The sequence below is a fragment of the Lichenostomus cassidix genome, chromosome 4, assembly GCF_008360975.1.
Source record: "Lichenostomus cassidix isolate B80296 chromosome 4, HeHo_3.0, whole genome shotgun sequence".
In the NCBI taxonomy this organism is placed as follows: domain Eukaryota; kingdom Metazoa; phylum Chordata; class Aves; order Passeriformes; family Meliphagidae; genus Lichenostomus; species Lichenostomus cassidix.
In genome coordinates, this window is record NC_139484.1 from 53,441,348 (window position 1) to 53,458,644 (window position 17,297).

Consider the following 17,297-nt stretch of genomic DNA (forward strand, 5'->3'; position numbering starts at 1 on the left):
ATGAGGTTTAATACCTGTTAACTATTATCCAGAATGGTCCTTTTAATCCACCTCACCAATTATTATACTGGTATTATTGAAGAGGTGATGATTTTGTTTTCACCAGTTATGGATTTCCTCATTAGACTTTCTTTATTCTAGCAATCAAGATAATTCTCATTTTCTTAAATGCATTTCTGTGTTAGTTGGGATGTGATAGAGCTTTTTATATTGGTATCCATCTGTCTGTATACTTTCTGAGTACAACTGGAGTTGTTTTTATGTCCTTATGTAGTATGTATCTAAAATATTTAAAATCATACAGAATGGGAGAAAATTGTTTGGGTTTTCCAATTCAGTAAAATACTGGGTTTATGTTTCATGAGTTATCATTAATGTAGTTGTTTTGATTGGAATAAATTATTTGTTCAGTTCAGTGTCAGTTTGTATTGCTGCTCTACTTATGATGGAAGAAGAGGAAAGCCATTTAATGAGGGATATTAAAACTGTAAAAAAATCAATTATTCTCAAAGCAAGATAGACATTTGCTACTCTTTTTTTTTTTTTTTCCTAGACAGTTTGCTACACTGTAGCTTGTCAAATACCAGAATTTTCCTAGCTTTTCCTCATGTAAAGTATATATAACCATGTTCAAACTTTAGAGTGGCTGGAGGCAAATTAATTTAAGTGTTCTAAATGGTGTTCTGTAGTTAAACAGGTGCCAAGCATGAATGGAAATTTCAGAGAGGCCTCCATACTTATAGCCTCTCTTGGAGAGATATGGGTCACAGGGAGACTGAGCTCAAGGTCTCACAAGTGCTGAAGAAAAAATGTGATTGCTGTAGTTAAAAATGACCTTTATAAAAATGTGAATGTGGTGATGGTCAGCATTAGTGTTACCAAATCAGATTTCCAAGACTTACTGGGCACTTTCTGTTAGATTGCACATCTGTTAAATACAGATGATATAAAGATTTAAAGTTTCTGTAATTAATTTCATACTTTTAAAACTTTATAGTATAAATCCAGAACAAAATTGCTGCAATGCAGGAGAATCTGTCTGGGAGGTTGTGTGGTATATGCTGGCGTCACACACATATATGTATAGTTTGTCATGTTTGGCTGTGTTTCAAGAAAGTAATTCTTCTTCTGGGCTCTCATCTACTGCTAGCTCTCCGTGCTCAGCACTGCAGCTTCTCTGCTGTGTGGAGTGCTGTGCCAAGTGCTCTGGTCAGATTACAGCTCACATGCAGCTGGTCATTGTGAGGCACAAAGAAGAGAGGCTGTGAGGGTTGTGTTATAAAACAGCTGCTGCTCCAAAGCAAGATGGGACCAGATCAGTCTCAGGCAAGCATAGGAGAGCTGGTAGTCTGTGTTTGGTGTGAAGAGGCTGTAAAATGACTCTTGTGTCATCTCCAGCACCATAAGCGGCTCTGTGGCTGTTTCCTCAGGACAGCTCATCTTTTCAGAGGAGTGGCACAGGGAGGAAGGCAGAGTGTTACAGACTTGGAGTGTAAGCAAGCTGGGTGGTTAGAGCCAAGTAGGATAGTTTCAGCCCTGCACAAAAACTTTTCTGGCCTTCATCAGTTGCCTCTGTCAGCTGATATGGGACTGATGGCTTATTTAGTACCTCCATCTTCTTTTTCTCTGGAGTTACTGGCTTTGTCCATACTTGTTTCTCTCTAGTTATTTTCATTTGGAAGAACAGTGCTTATCACAATGGAGCAACAAATGAAGAGTCACCCATACTAGTGTACGTTCTATTAAAAATAGTTTTATAATGTAAATATAGTATGATTAAAATATTTCTAATGATTGTTACAACACTCCTTGAAAATATTTATGTGTATATATGTGGAAGTAGACTGTTTCCTCCAAATAATTGAGTCACTTGGCATATTTGATGCATACGGTGTTGTTGACTCTAAATAAAGTTCTTCTTTATTTTTAAGGTATTTTGTTGGCTTAAGTGCTGGAAGAACCATAAGTGAAAGACATTTCCACGTAGTTTAACATTCATTTCTCTAGCCTAATGAGGTTTTGTGACAAGTTTGTAAGGTAAAAGAGTGAATTAAATAATGAAACTTAACTGACATTTAGTGTTTGGGTTGTTCAGTGTAACTTTAGCATAATAGTTTGCTTCATTGGAGGAAACTTGAGTGCCTGCTACAGAAAATCTATTATGTAAGAGCTCAATTATATATAATTGCTTAGGGTGCTTATAAATTTTCCATATAAGAGAAATATTTTATAATGGAGGTTGGTTATAGATTTGACCTCACAAAAATATTGCTTTAATCCTTTTTTTGGAAAGGCAGTTAATCTATTTTGCAACAAACTTCTGAAACTATAAAATATCTAGAGGGCTTCCAATGGAAAGGTGCAAAATAGTGTCATTCATAAAAATAGGAAGCTTTGAATTTGTGTTCATGTAGCTTCAGTCAAACTGATGAGAATACATACTTGGATTTTTTTTGCCATCTTTCCATTCTTCTTTGTTTTAACAAATTCCTATATATGTAAAGGCTCCTCTCGTAACCTAATTTCATTGAATAGATTTAATTAAATTTAATACATTTATGCCGTGGTAACTTTTTATACCAGTTCTCAGTAATACTTTCATTATTCCTTTCAGCAGTCCTGTCTGTAACACTGTAGGAGATTTATCAGAGAATTCCCTAGGTACAACACACAAAAGTTATTATTTGGAAATTGGTATTGTTCCAATATATTTTTTTTCAGTACTAATTTCACCAATAATATCTCCTTAGTAGGCACAATTTATGTATATTTCTGTAATACTGTGCTTCAGTTTTAGAAATAAATAGCCAGCAGAGGGAGCACAAATTAATGTATGATTTGTATTCCAAAAAAAATACTAGCTAGCACATTAGTGATGCTTATTATGGAAAGTAACAAATGAATAATGTGCTTATATGCAGTGAGGGACCAGAGGAAAGACAAAAGTGTCTGAACATTTGAAGCATAAATGTTTTTCAGCTTCTGTGAGTCAACTGTAAATAAGCTCTGAACCAAAACCATAAAATCACTTGATTTGCAAGAAATAAGGATAATTTTTCAAAGATTTCCAGTTCTGATAATTAACCATAGATGTCTGAAATTTTTTTTTTGCTTCGGTCATTGCAGAAGTTTTACGTTCTTGTGGATAGTTGTATCAATAGCCTAGTTCATTCACACAGTAAGAGGGTACGTGTTTCTCTCTGTCTGAATTTGTTATGTGATATTAGGAAGTACAGGTGGGGAGCTCTGTTCATTTAGTTGCTCATGAAGGGAAACAAGGTTTCCTGCAGTGGTTCAAGAAAAGCAGCTGTAACATTCTTCTAACATAGGTACCACAAAGTTCATTTGGTTTCATAAGACCTTGGGGAGGTTCTGTTCAAAAGCATAATTTTGATCACAAGCTGTAATTTATATCTGTCAGAGTCCACAGGTCAAAGCAGGATACTCCTCTACAAACAGAAGAGGTAATTCTATTTAAAGAATGAAAAATCACTTGTCAGGTCCAGAAATTGATGAGGATGCTTAAACAGGCAGTCACACTGAAGCAGATAAGCAGCACAATTTTTACGGCCAGAAAGAGGAGAAACCTGGTGTTTAATATCTTTTGAGAAAACTACCCAGTGTCTGTATGGTTTTGCTAGTTTTTATGAGAGACTAAGCATTAAAAAGAATGAAAAAAAAAGCTAAAGCATACAATAAGAAGAATGGTGTTTATTCTCACTCTGTCCATAAGTGTTTTGAGCTGATATCTGAAGAGGAATATATTAAAGTGAGGAAGAGCATGAGCAATTATCATAGATTACTACTGGGGAAGAGGGAGGATATAAAATCCAGATGAAGTAAAAGAAACAGCCTTTTATGTGCAGTGTGACTTGTATCTGAGCCAAAGTATTTATGAATCTCAGTCTTATGACACTTTGACAGTAAAGGTGCAATCCAATTAAGTGATAGCAAAAATTCAGATATTTCCATTCTTTTAATGAGCTTGAACAGGAGGGGGGTCATAGGAAAACAACAGACTGCTCAACTGAACTGAATATTTAGGAGAGTGTATATTGTGTGAAACAAACTACAGTCAAATGTGTGCACATAGCCTCCTTAAGAGATTGGATTTTTATTCTCATACAGAAAAAAGAAGTCTCTCTGCACCAGTGGGAAATGTGACTGTGTGATACATGGTAACAAAATATACTGCTTTTAGTCTGGAATGTATTAATGGAGAGAAGGCAAAGTAAGGAGCAATTTGCCATAACGTGGCCACTTGTGATGGTAACAGTTCATTCCCAGTGGTTTAGGGGGCTAGGGCACAGGAAGGCTCTTGAAAAGTGGGGTGGGGTAAGACCTGCTGTGCAGTGGGAGTCTCTTCAAGGTATTTTACCTGCCTAGGTTTCAGGGCCATAGAGAGAATGAATGACATCCCAAGCACATATATTAGACCAGATAGAGACTTTTGTATCAGCTTGAGAGATAAGAACAGTGTTCAGGAAATGGAGCTGTTCCTTTATAGAATTATTTCAGAGAATTGTCTGATCCACTTACTTGGTACACATGAAAAGAGAATCAGCTGAGCACCTGTAGGATGTAATGGAGACTTAACAGTTTTGTGAAATAGGTGCTATTTTCTCTGTTTGATAGCTAATAACAAAAATATTGCATCTTTTTTTCCAGGAGATGTTTTCATATCTTTCAAGTGAGCTGAAGAAGCTGGCAGATAACCACAATGAGAGACTGTTAGACACACCACATAATCCCATTTCCTTAGGTAATTGTTGGGGTTTTAACTTAAAAAAAAAAATCTAATATACTGTGGATTCATAATGCACTTTCGCATACTATTCCTATATATTAAACATCACTGCACCCTACTAAATTGAACCCAATAAGGTAACCTACTATAAAAGGAGAGTAGTAACTAGGACCCATTATTTTGCTCCTGTCCAACATATTCATTTGACAGAAATTAATTCAAGACAGGCAGAAGATGTTAGCATGTAGTAATACTTTATAAAAAGTAGATTTAAAAATAAATTGGGGTACAATTATTTTACCAATCATCTTAGTGTTGTAAAAGACATTATGGAATTTCTACTCAAGATATTTGTTCTAACCAAAAATTCTGCTGAACACCAAAATAATTCTGCCCACCTATGCAGAATCTGCATACAGTCTAACCAGAGAAGTAATCTATGACAGCTTGTGGAAAAATTAGAAATTATTATATGGAGTGTTTCTTTTTTTTTTTTTTTCTTTTTTTTTTTTTAAGTCAGCACAAATATTTAGCTAGATTCTTGTTGTTGGAAAGCAGGTTATCATTTGTGATGGTTCTTTGGAGAAAAAGCAGTTTTGTAGCAGTTTTAACCTGACCTTATGTTATTTTAGCCATGTCACTGAAGAATCTAGATGAAACTAATGATGCTGCTATTACTCAGCTTGGATCTATGCTTTTCACAAGACAAGTTTCTGGAGCAAGGTAAGGATACCATGAATTTAAAAAAAATAGGGGGGGAGGGGTTGTATTAGCATATATTGTATGAAATCCTGTAAAATGTTTTATACCAATTGTGTTATGATTACAGAAGGCAGTCTGACAATAACAAGTCAGAGAGTAATCCCCCTTCTTCATCACTGTTATAGACTAGTAATGTCTCCCTGCCTGAGTTAGCAGTGAGGCTTCCTATGTCTACCTTGGTAGCCTAAATAGGTAATCTGTGCCCATTTAATTTAGTGTCATTATTCCCTAGCATCCCTTGGTTTCATTTAGTTTCCAGCTGTTGTCTGATTTTATAGTTAGGTGTAAGCTACTGAGCTACTTGTTTTGTTTATTGCCGCACAAATACAGGTATGCTGGATGTCAAGGGAATAAGCTTTTAAAACCCTACATAGCTTTTTGTTAAATGGAAAAAACTTCTGCTTTCTGGAACCAATTATATTTTTTTAAATATTTAAAAAATTAAAAATCTATAGCCTGAGCCAGTCTGACCTGAATTTATTCTTAGAGACACTGTTACAATGAAATGCAAGCCAAATAATTTTTAATGGTTTTGGTTTAAACCTTTTAGAAGAAGAGAATGATTTAAAATTTGTTTTGGCAGCATTCCTTAATCTGAATATTACTGCTGCCATGCTAATTTCTGCCATAGACTTAATGTTATTTTTTTGTAGCAGAGCTGAATGTTTCCACATCAGAAGGTATGCTTCATTAGCTTGGATTATTCCACTTCCTGCACAGATGAATGACAGTAAATCTATATGTACTGTGGTTAGATGCTGTTTTTAATTTGCCTGTCCTAACCTTGGCTCATCCTGTAATTTTCACCATCTTTGGCTGAAATTATTCAAGAGTTTTGAATTTTTGAAGTTATAACTCTCCAATTCCTTTCCTAGTGTAAAGGTTTCAGGTTTTCCCTTTTGTTGCATAAGTAATTATTTTGTAGTAGATACTGTTTGACCTGGTATTTCAACAGATTTTAAAAGTTATGCTGGTGCTGAGTATCAGTGGTAGGAATAGCAACTCCCTACTTCAGTAGGAATTTGTGTAATTGTGTTCAACATAGGGTACCACATAAAATATAAGGCATCTTTGACTGAATCACAATCTTGTTTGTTTATTTCAGGGTTGTTCCCTGTGGGTCTGTACAAACTGTGAATAACTACACTTTTAAAGGCTTTATGTCACATGCAAATGACTATCCTTGTGCTTACCTCAATGCTGCCTCAGCAATTGGAATTAAAAAGCAAGATGTAGATGTATTCCTAAAAAGACTTGACAAGTGTTTGAAGACCTTTAGAAAAGAAGCAAAGCAAGAAAAAAGTATAAATGCAATAAGCGATTCCAACACAGCCACAGAACAACTTGAAGACTAGAAAATACAGATTTAGTAACACAGGAAGATATGGTTTTGTCTGAAGTATGTCAGGTTTGTATTCAATTAGGACTGTGCATCTGCAGTGCAGAAATTTATTCTTGATCTTGTATTCTTGTTATTGAAAACAATAATAAAAATTTTGGTGGAATTCAGCTTTAAGAAAGTAGGTGATACTCTCTCCAAGAACAAAGGACCAGACACGAGTTTTTTGGAATGTATGAAATGCACTCAATATCTGCCAAAGTAAAGCTTTACATTCATAAAGGCTCAGAGTTTGCCTTTCAATCTCTGTGTGGCTATTTGGACCAGTGTTTACCAAATCACAGGATGTTTATTCACATGTTTTTGTTTAACAAGATTGTCTGTGGCAGTGATTGAATTCCCTCCTAGGTATAGACCATCCAAGCAACACATTTCTCTGCTCTCCAAATACTTTATTTTTCATCAGTGAATGTGTCACTTCTAATTTCTTTTCAAAGATTTATGCAGATGTTGGATAGCGCTTACTAAATACAGTGTTCAAATTGCGTGGGGAAATGACAGAGTTGGAATAGTAATGTTTTTCAGGTGTTCTCACCTGTCATGAACTATCTAGAACTAGTCAGCCTCCAGTGGCAAAAAGGAACTTAGAGTACCTCATATCCTGTCAGTACTGAGCTCTTGAAAACATTTGCATAGTTCAGCAGCCCAAAGGAGCCTTAATACTGAAAGTCAGGGGTTGTGGAGTGAGGAGGTACAGTCATTGGGGAGGTAGCTTTGTTTTTTTTTATTTTAATCCTTCCCATTTGATAGGGTAATCAGATCAAAAACTCACTGAAAAGGAGAAATGCCATGTAGGATTAATGCAGCAGTTTTAAGAGCCAATGCGACCTGAGAGTATTTTGGCATTTTTAGCCCACTGTTGTTGAAATTTATATACTTCCATTTCTGTAGTGTCTCTTGCCATTGGCACTGTTGCTTCTGTGGCTCTGTGCTGTTGCTGATTTGAATTCATTAAGCAAAGAATAGATTCAGAGTCTGTTCCTGAAACAAAGGTTCCATATCACTGGAGTGACAGTGCTGAAGGCTGCAAAATGTGTAGTTGTTCTTGAATGTGGTTACTACATTGTACATAACTTCTATGTCAGTTACTGTTCAAAGTAAGCATAATGTTCAGACATTTTCTTTGTCTGTCTGTAATGCAGTATTGCTCAGGATTCCACAATTAATGAGTTCTAAATGTCTAAATGTCAGGAAACATTTTAGTTATTTTGTTGGGTGGGATCCGAAACATGTAGCCTTCAGACCCCTCAGTAAATCACTTAATCAAAAGCAGTGCTTTTGAGAGACTGTCCAGCACATTCAAATGAATTCATACAAGGGGTGATGCTAGTATGTGGGAGTTAATAATGTGCTAATCATCACGAAGGCGTTCTCACTTAATGAGGTCCATTGTATCTTAAGCTTAAACTGAGCAGCAGCTTCCACATTATTCTTGCTGAGTTACACGTTAGATTGATTAAAGCTTGTGCAGGTACAGCTCCCCTGACTGCAGTCACAGTTGTTGTTTGCTGTACAAACACATCCTTGGAGACCTGTCACATAATTTGGCCACTGAACCCTTGTGGTGGTAAAGAGATGTAAATGGCTTGTCTTTTCTTCCTCTCTCTCTTTCCCCTCCCCCCTCCTTTTTTTTTTTTAAATTTTTTTTTTTTATTAAGAGGATGCTGTACCTCAGTTTTTCCAGTCAGTAAAACTTTCACAAACTTAGGAGCCACATCTCTGCAGCTCTCTGCCTTCACTGCCTCAGTATTCCGTATATTGGAGCAGCTAGTGAAAACAACCAGGCCTTAGTGATGCCTTTCTTCCTGGTTTTTGATATTGCTGTTCTGTGCCTGAACGAGTATAAATTATTGATTTAGATGACCAGTCACAGAATGTGAATGTTAGCACTATTACTATAAGAATTTAGGGAGATGCGTGATAGCAGCTAAAATAAGCAATTTGATGAGTAGTATCCTGATTCTGAATAAAGAAAACAGCAGTGTTCTTCTCTTGAGAGGAAGAAATCTCTGCCTTTTATGGTCTCGTAATAAATTGTCTGCTGCAAGTAATTCAGTCACTTCTAACACAGATTAAACTTCTTCCTCGATTAGTGGGTTTTTTTCTGTCTTTGAAATGTTTCCCATTTGCAATCAAAGCTGAAAATTTCAACAATGCTCTGAATAAGAGTTCATAGAGCTAAGTAATTTGTTTTGATTTTTACTTCTTAAACCTTTCTTATTAAAAAATAAGATGATGGCTTTAATTGCAAACAAAAGTAAAATTTAATTTGTGTCATTCAAGTTCTTCACAGATCTTAGTGAAGCCACCTGAAGTGGGAAAATCTAAAATATTTTGAGAAATGTGCCCCACCATTATGTATAAACTCTTGAACTAAATATTCATGTTACACTGCTTTGGTAAACTTTTGTAGCAGTTTTCGGGGGGTGTTGCTTTCTTTATCCTCATAAATGTCTTCAGTTTTAATTAATGTTCATTTATTAGAGACAGAACCATTCTATACTGTCACAAATGTAAGGAATTTTTAAGTAATTCAAATGGCAATATATTTCCAAGTGAATGGAGAAGACAGGGTTCTTTACAGCACATTTGAAATAGGAGATTCAGTAGAGGATAAAAAGTATTTTTCAAGTAAGAATATAAATTTCATATTCTCTGCTCAGTAATGTCTATAATAAAGTAGTGAAATAACACTGGAACATATACCCACGAGCAGAGGTTTCATTTCCTCTGTATAACAGCTGCAGGGAGATTTCATGGCTATGGCAGCTCTCACCCGCTAAAAGCAGTACTGTGAAAGATGGCAATGGTATGGGCATATGTCAAACTGTGCAGCTTAAAACAAATAACAAATACATTAGCAGTATTTGTCTTCTATGGAGATCTTTCCAAGATTGTACAGTGAAGTAGAAAAGCTTCTTAATTAAGTGCAGCAATTTTTCTCATCTCTACATACACATGTCACCAAAGGCTTTCACATGGCTCAAAAATCTGTGAGAGCCAACTTGCTGTCTCCAGCTTCTACCTCATGAGGGAGACATCAGGGAAGGCTGCCTGGGCTCCAGAACATAGTCAGGGTTCATAGAGCAGGAATTCTTAGTAGGAACATCAAGAAGAGATACCTGTTTAGTAAGGCTGTCTCACAGCTAGTATTTATGTAGCTACCTTTCTCCATCATCTTCTAGGGCACAGCATGTGGTTACCAGCCATGAAATAGGAATGGGAAAGCACCTGGAATACTCCAGAAGAGGAGGATTCAGAATGACAGGTTTAGGAGGTTACCATTCTTGCTACCTGTCTACTGCTCTGAGTTACTGCTCTGTAGCCAAGTGATCTGTCTGCTCAGCAGCTGCTGACTGAAGCTGGGGTGTGTTTGAGCATTGCCAGGCTGAGAAGCAGTGGCTGTAGAGCCAGCACAATACCCACTGTGGCGCTGCAGTAGGGATGTGTACAGATCCTTGCTTAGCAAAGACAGTCACCTTTGGTGGCAGGGACCACTCAGGTTGCTGCAGTCTGAATCACCAAAGTGACTTTTCCCCCTTACAGGGCCTGCAACTGTTGTGCGAGGTGCTTTTCTTTCCCTCTGATGTTGCATCTTAGACTATCTGGATCTATACAGGTGGAAGAAATGAGGGAGCAGATGGCTGTGCCTTATAAAAATAGCACTGGGATAATATAGTGCAAGTGAACTGACACTGAATGACCCATCTCACAGGCCTACTCTTAGTTTACTTTTTTTTGTAGTATCTGAGATAATCAACAAAACAAAGGACTTGGTGCAATAATATTGCCTATTTGTGCTTTGCTCATAACAATTGCCTAAGATACAAAGCAAATAAAATCTACCAGATGCAGCAAATTCTCTTGAGCCTAAGAAAGCAAAATTGTAATGTTGCAAATGTAAATGCTGGCATTGCAGCTTAATACACATATAAACCGAGCAGTCTATATTGTGCGATCATCATTTTTTAAGAAAGGCTGGAGCCCAGAGACTAGCAAATGTTCTCATCTGCAGTGTATCAGCAGTTCTCAGTCTTCAGCTGCTCTACAGATAATAATTCTAATTGAAGAATCATTACATGGATCCATATGTGAATGATAGATGGGTTACAGCCTTTTGTTCATGATACTTTAAAAATTGAGTTGCTGCTTTTACTTTTATAAGGGGTGATTAGATTGGCTTTTCCTCCCTCCCCCCTTTTTTTAAATGCAACATTTTAATCACCCTAGTTTGACAGGATTTGGAATCTGAAGGGAAAACAATTTCTATAGCTGACAATTTTTTTAAACAATAGCTATTTAAAGTCTTGAATTGGTTACAAAGTGACTCTCCACAGAGAACCTTTGTTCAAATATTTTTAATTCTGAAACTAGTGCTTGAAAAATAGTGTTCCATGTGCTCTGTAATAACTGTTTTTCATGTATTATACTTCTTTTCCCTAAAAGATAACAGCATACACTTTAGAGCAGTTTAATAATGCTTTTAAAAAATTGTAGTTAAAAAGGCATTTGCTCCATTACTCATCAAGCATCTGTTGTATCAAAGAACTGGTAATATATTTATCTTGATGGATAAGCTTCAGTGTTCTGGACCAAGTTCAGTGTAACTGGACCAAGCTTTCAATACTCCTTTGGGGATCCTAAAGTCAAGTTCATGATCTAATTAGGATGGGTGTGATAATTATATCTGCTGCTGAACAGGAGTCTTTCATCAAACCACATTTCAACTAAATTCAAAGCTGATCCAGTTCAGAAGCTGAATTGATTTCTTAATGTGGATGGTGAAATTTAATTTGCCTTTAGATCCTGTGTTCCAATCCAGGCTGAGTCAGTTACAGCAAAATTAAAATTGTTTGGTTTTTAATGTGAAGTGAATAGAAAGAATACAGTGGTTTCAGCTGGGTGCTACCTTTCCTATTACTTGTTTTCAAAGGGCTGCAAACATTAGACTGCCATCTTACACCAACTGCTGTTTGGAGGGTGGCATTGATCATGTTCACACAATATTACAGCAACAGTGGTGTATGCATTATTGATTTTTTTTCTAGGCATCCCAAGAAGGAACACACCACTTGGGAATTCAAGATGAACATGTAGCATTGCTAGTGATCTGTTTTCTCCAAACACTGTTTCTCAGGCAAATTTCTTGTGTTTGAATTGTGCCAGAGGAGCACATGACCAAAACACAGGGAAAAGGAGCCAGGTCTCCAACCTTTTTCAGTCTTTTTACACTGGTTATATGTGTTTGGCTCTTGTGATGTATGAAGTTCATATTGTTATGGAAACTCATGTAAAAAATGTTTGCAACCATTCTTGTCCCTTACCTAAACTGTTTCTGAGCCACCTCTGTAGGCACTGGGTCAGGATGCACAGCTCTGGCACTGCAGCTGGCAGGTCACAGGTGCAGCCCTGAGCTCTGGCTGCAGAAGAATTCAGTGCCCAGGAGGAGAAAGTGTTCCTGCTTTGCTTTGAAACTGGGCTACCAAGCACATGTGAAGTAGAACTGGTTTGCAGACACAGCTATTGTTGAGGACTCAAACCTGCAGCTTTCTGGAGTGTAAGAACTGCAGAAGGGAAAAGAGCTTAGTTTGCTCTGCAATACATCAAATTAAGAAATGTAGCTGTTGAGGGAAAATAATGTGTCTAATGTAATTAGAGAAATGTCTTTTAAAAAATTTGCCACATACTATATAAACCCTTGATTAAAAGTCTGCTTACTACTCCCAATGTCTTCTGGCTTCTGATTCTATACAGCATTTATTTCAATAGTGGTAGCAGAATTGCAAATGGCTTAGTGGGTGGAGAGGCTTGGGATACAGTAACGATGCATTTTTAGATGGAAGATGAGGAAAGTGTCTAGGAAGTTCATAAAAATAGAAATAGCCTGAAATGCTTGCTGTGCAGCTGAGGAGGTGGTGAGTCTCCAGGAGGACCAGAGTATGCATAGTAAAGTCATGACCTCCTGCACAGTGCAAGCACCAGAGAATACTGTCAAAATGCAGCTCTCATTTCATCACAGTAGTAGCCTGCTCTCTAAAACTATGCATTTCCAGTACTCTGTTCTCCCCTCACCACACTGAGTAATTTTGGGTGTGGTTTTTTTTAGACTCTGCTGTACTAGTGCACCAGAAAAAGAATGGAAAAGCAGGAAGGATGCCTATCAGAGAATTGCCATCCCCATTGATGCAGAACTTCTTACACAAGAAGTCAACTGGAGCACAGAGAGGGAGCAGGTGCAAGTGCACATGCCACTAGCCTTTTTTTTTTGAAGGGTTTATAATCAGTAAATGGATTTCAATATAATTTTTTTTAATAATGATTTAACTAGCGCCATTAAAACTCTTGCTCATATCCCATGCAGATGGCACAAACTGTCACACTCTGGTTTTCTCTTTGATTTTGTTTCTAAAAATTTCAGCTGAATGTTAAATCTGTGTCAGGATAGCACTTCAGAAAAGATGCACACCATGTTCACCTAGTAGCTCATGGTTTCATTGGGCCCCACAGAGTTCATTTCCCACCTCTGAAGGCATGCTTAGGAATTTTAGCCTCATTGATCCAAGGCCTCTTGAAGGGAGATATTTCTCAGTGACTGTGTCACTGAGAATGTGGTCTTTGTGGGCTCTTCATAGTGCCTTCTGCTGACTTCACCCAGTCACTTCTGGATCCATGTGCTCATTTACAGGTAAATAGCTTTTCATCTCTTTGTGCACTGAGATGGGCAGTATAAATGGTTCTTTATTGCTTTTACAGCCTTATCAGTATTTAAAGTTATGGCGAGTGAAACACTGCTGCTGCCTTCACCGCGGCTGTAAGGCACATGTGGATTTGCTAATGGGGTGGAGCAGGACTGAGGCTGTTTGAGCTCCAGTGATGGCATAACTTTGCTCTGCATACTGAAATGCCATTGCTCTGCCAAGTGAGGAGAGCCTGCGGTGGCTCTCCTGCAGGTGTCAGCCAGGCAGAAGTAAATGTGCGACTGGCCTTGGGCTGTCCAGTCTGCAGATCCAGGAGGGAGTGGTGGTTTCTCTTTCCTGGATGTGATGGCTCTGCCACAGGCTCAGAAAGAAGAAGCAGTAACAATGTATTTTTGTCGTGGAAGGCAGTAGCTGACTCAGGACTCCTGGGGCACCACTTAGCAGAGCAAAAAGATGCCACTTTCATTTAGTCGTTATATAACTGCATTTTTCAGTCTCCCTGTTTGCTTTGTTCTTGCATAAACCCCTCTTCCCGTGTTTGCAGGCCCTAATTTTCCCCTACCTTGCACTTTCTGTAGATTTTTACATCCATGCAATTGGTGGCAAAACACAGCTCTTTCGCTGTGAGAGCATTTGGTATTTATGCTGCATTTACTTGGCATAAGCATAGAAGGCCATAGTAGGGGCAAGGCAGTGGGGAATCAAGCCAGTTGTTTACAGCTTCCTCCAAAGGACTGGTAGGTCAAACATCCCTCTCCTGTCCACAATACTCTGCCATTAACAGCTGTTAGCGACTGTTAGCGCATCATATTTTTTCCCCTCGAGGCTGAGTACATTATCTCTACAACACTCCAGCACCTTGCTGAGAACATGCCACAGCTCTGTTTTCAAAGTGTTTTGTTAATACTAGTGACCTTGATGGTGTGACCACAACACCTGCTTTACCTGATAAGATCATTAATATTTTTCTCTTCAGCCTTTGTGTTGAGCATAAGCAAATCTTCATTTGTACCTGGAAAACATTGCCCAAACATCAGTTTATTGGAGCACTGACCTGTATCTCCCAGTATTTTATAATGTGTTAAATAGACAATTAGAAGAAATCACTTCAATAAAAGCAGAGTGAACACGAGCCTCTCGTGAGCTGCAATTGAGCAAGACACGTTGGAATCAATCACATGGCTTTTCAGCTGTCACTCTGCCACAGCAACAGCTGTCTGTCAGTCGAGGTGACAGCAGAGAGCTGATCTATTCTCTTCTCTGAGCTATAGAGATAAGCTGCACATGCACAATGAATGTGTTCTCAAACACATTGGGAAGAGCAGAGGGTTTTTTAATGATAAATCTTCTCACTCTTCAAACAGTTCTTCCTTCCTGATGGATTGAGAACTGGCTGAATGGCAGATCCCAGAGGGTTGTAATCAGTGGGACAGGGTCTAGTTGGAGGCCTGTCATGAGTGGTGTCCCCAGGGTTCAATACTGGGCCCATTACTGTTTAATTTATTTATCAGTGTCTTGGATGAAGGGGCAGATCCTCCTCAGCAAGTTTATGGGTGACACAAAGCTGGGAGCAGCTTTGGGCTGATTCCCCTGGGTGCTGTGCAGCCCTTCTGAAGGACCTGGACAGGTTGGAGAGATGGGGAGAAAGGAATCATCTGAAATTCAGATGCAGGGTCCTGCACCTGAGAAAGAGTAACCTTGTGCACCAGCAAAGGCTGGGGGCTGACCTGCTGGAAAGCAGCTCTGCAGAGCTGGGGGTGCTGGGGGACAAGCTGTCCATGAGCTAGCAGAGCCCTTGTGACCAAGAGGGCCAATGGAGTCCTGGGGTGCATTGGGGAGAGCACTGCCAGCAGGCTGAGGGAGGTCACCCTGTCCCTCTACTCAGCCCTGGTGAGGTGTGTCTGGAGTGCCCAGTCCTGGGCTCCTCAGTACCAGAGAGCCATGGAGCTCCTAGAGCAGGTCCAGAGGAGGGTGACGAAGATGATGGAGGGACAGGAGCAACACTGTTGCAAGGACAGGGAGAGGGAGCTGGGCCTGATCAGCCTCAAGAAGGGACAACTGAGAGGGAACCTCATCAATGTCTATCAGTGTCTGAAGGGAGGGTGTCAGGAGGATGGAGTCAGGCTCTGCTCAGGGGTGCCAAGCAATAGCACAACAGGCAATGGGCAGAAACTACTGCCCAGGAAGTTCACCTGAACATGAGGAAGAACTTCTTTACCGTGTGAATGACAGAGCACTGGAACAGATTGTCCAGGGAGGCTGTGGAGTTTCCCTCACTGGAGATATTCAAGAACTGTCTGGACACAATCCTGTGCCATGTACTCCACGACCACCCTGCCTGAGCAGGGAGGGTGGACCAGATAACCCACTGTGGTTCCTTCCAACTTCACCTATTCTGAAATTCTGTGATTCCTCCTCCTTTTTCAATTTATCAGGTTGCTGTCACCCTCTGCCTTTTTTCTAATAGTGGCTGTGTGTTCTCCTTCTGCTTTTTACCTTACAGGTTTGGTTTTCTGCATGTTGCTGCTTTGTATTTTTGCAGTTGCATTCCTCCTTCTGGTGTGTTCGAGCTTTGGTCAAGGTGGAATCTCTGCGGACAAGACACAGGTGGTGCTGCCTCCAGGGCTACCCTGACTGTGGCTGGCCATGCCATCAGCTGCTGCTGATGTCCACAGCATGCTGATTGTAATTGTTTGGATAAGGTTTCAAGGAGTCTTAAATTCAGTGTGGAGTAGAGGAGCTTTAAGGGCTTGTGAAAGGAACTAGCTCTACTTCAGGCCTTTGTGTTGGCAGGTCTACAAGGTTTTACATTTGATTTTGTTTCTATATTGATCAGACATGAGTTTACTAAATTGTAAGATGTCTTCAACTTTCCCCTCCCCACTGTTTGCCTGAGTTTTGTTGTTCCTACACTGCAGTGCTGATATTATTTTCATGTACAGTGCTGTAGTTCCTTTCTCTCTTCCTCACCCCTGTGCTGGCTGAAGAGAAACAGATTTCCTTGGCAGAAATCCTGTGTTTTGGGTCTTGCTACATGGTCCCATGCTCAAGTATATCGTGGTGGTGTGTACTGTGTGGCAGGGCTGTGCAGGGATTGCAGTTGCTTCTGTTCTTCTGCCTTACTCTACAGTAACAGGCAATTGTATTTAGGAATCTGTGGGTCTTGGGTGACCTCATTTCTTCAGTAAGACATGGTAGTGCAAAAACTGTGTCACAAAAGCATAGAGATGACACTGACTCAGAAAACTTATCATGTCCTGGTCCAGACTGAGAATATATATGTCATGAGGGACTTGGTTCAAGGCCTTCCAAAAAGACCAACAGAAACTCACAGTGGCATTAAAAAGGGAGAGCAGATCTCAGAGAAGCCTTTGCATGTACAAAAATCCTATAAATATTTTTGTCTAAGAACTCCATTCCATTCCGTTCCATTCTTTATTTTATGGTTTTGATTATACAACACTTGCATGTATCTTTTATTTTTGCCTGAGGTCTACAAAGCCTGAAATGGAAAGCATGGATTTTCTCCTCAGTTTGTGAGATGGAGCTGAGTAAGCACCCTTTCCATTTTATAGGTAACGAGGAAAAGGCAGCAGGATCCCCTCAGTGGGCCAATTGCCCTTCATGTAGCTGTGCTGGTGATGCCCTTTGGCTCTGTCTCAGAAGCCCAAAGAAGGAGGTCAAAGTGTGA

At 39.2% G+C, this 17,297-nt stretch overlaps 1 protein-coding gene across 2 annotated transcripts in view; it reads left to right on the forward strand.

Annotated features, from left to right (window-relative positions):
- Positions 1-12,635, forward strand: part of SEPSECS (Sep (O-phosphoserine) tRNA:Sec (selenocysteine) tRNA synthase) — a 26,850-nt gene extending 14,215 nt beyond the window's left edge. For both annotated transcript variants that reach the window (XM_085059229.1, XM_085059230.1), the window contains 3 exons: positions 4,669-4,762; positions 5,380-5,470; positions 6,615-12,635. In XM_085059229.1, coding sequence (XP_084915355.1) covers positions 4,669-4,762; positions 5,380-5,470; positions 6,615-6,864 — 435 coding nt within the window. In that variant the 3' untranslated portion in view covers positions 6,865-12,635. The remainder of the gene's footprint in view (positions 1-4,668; positions 4,763-5,379; positions 5,471-6,614) is intronic.
- The last annotated feature ends 4,662 nt before the right edge of the window (positions 12,636-17,297 follow it).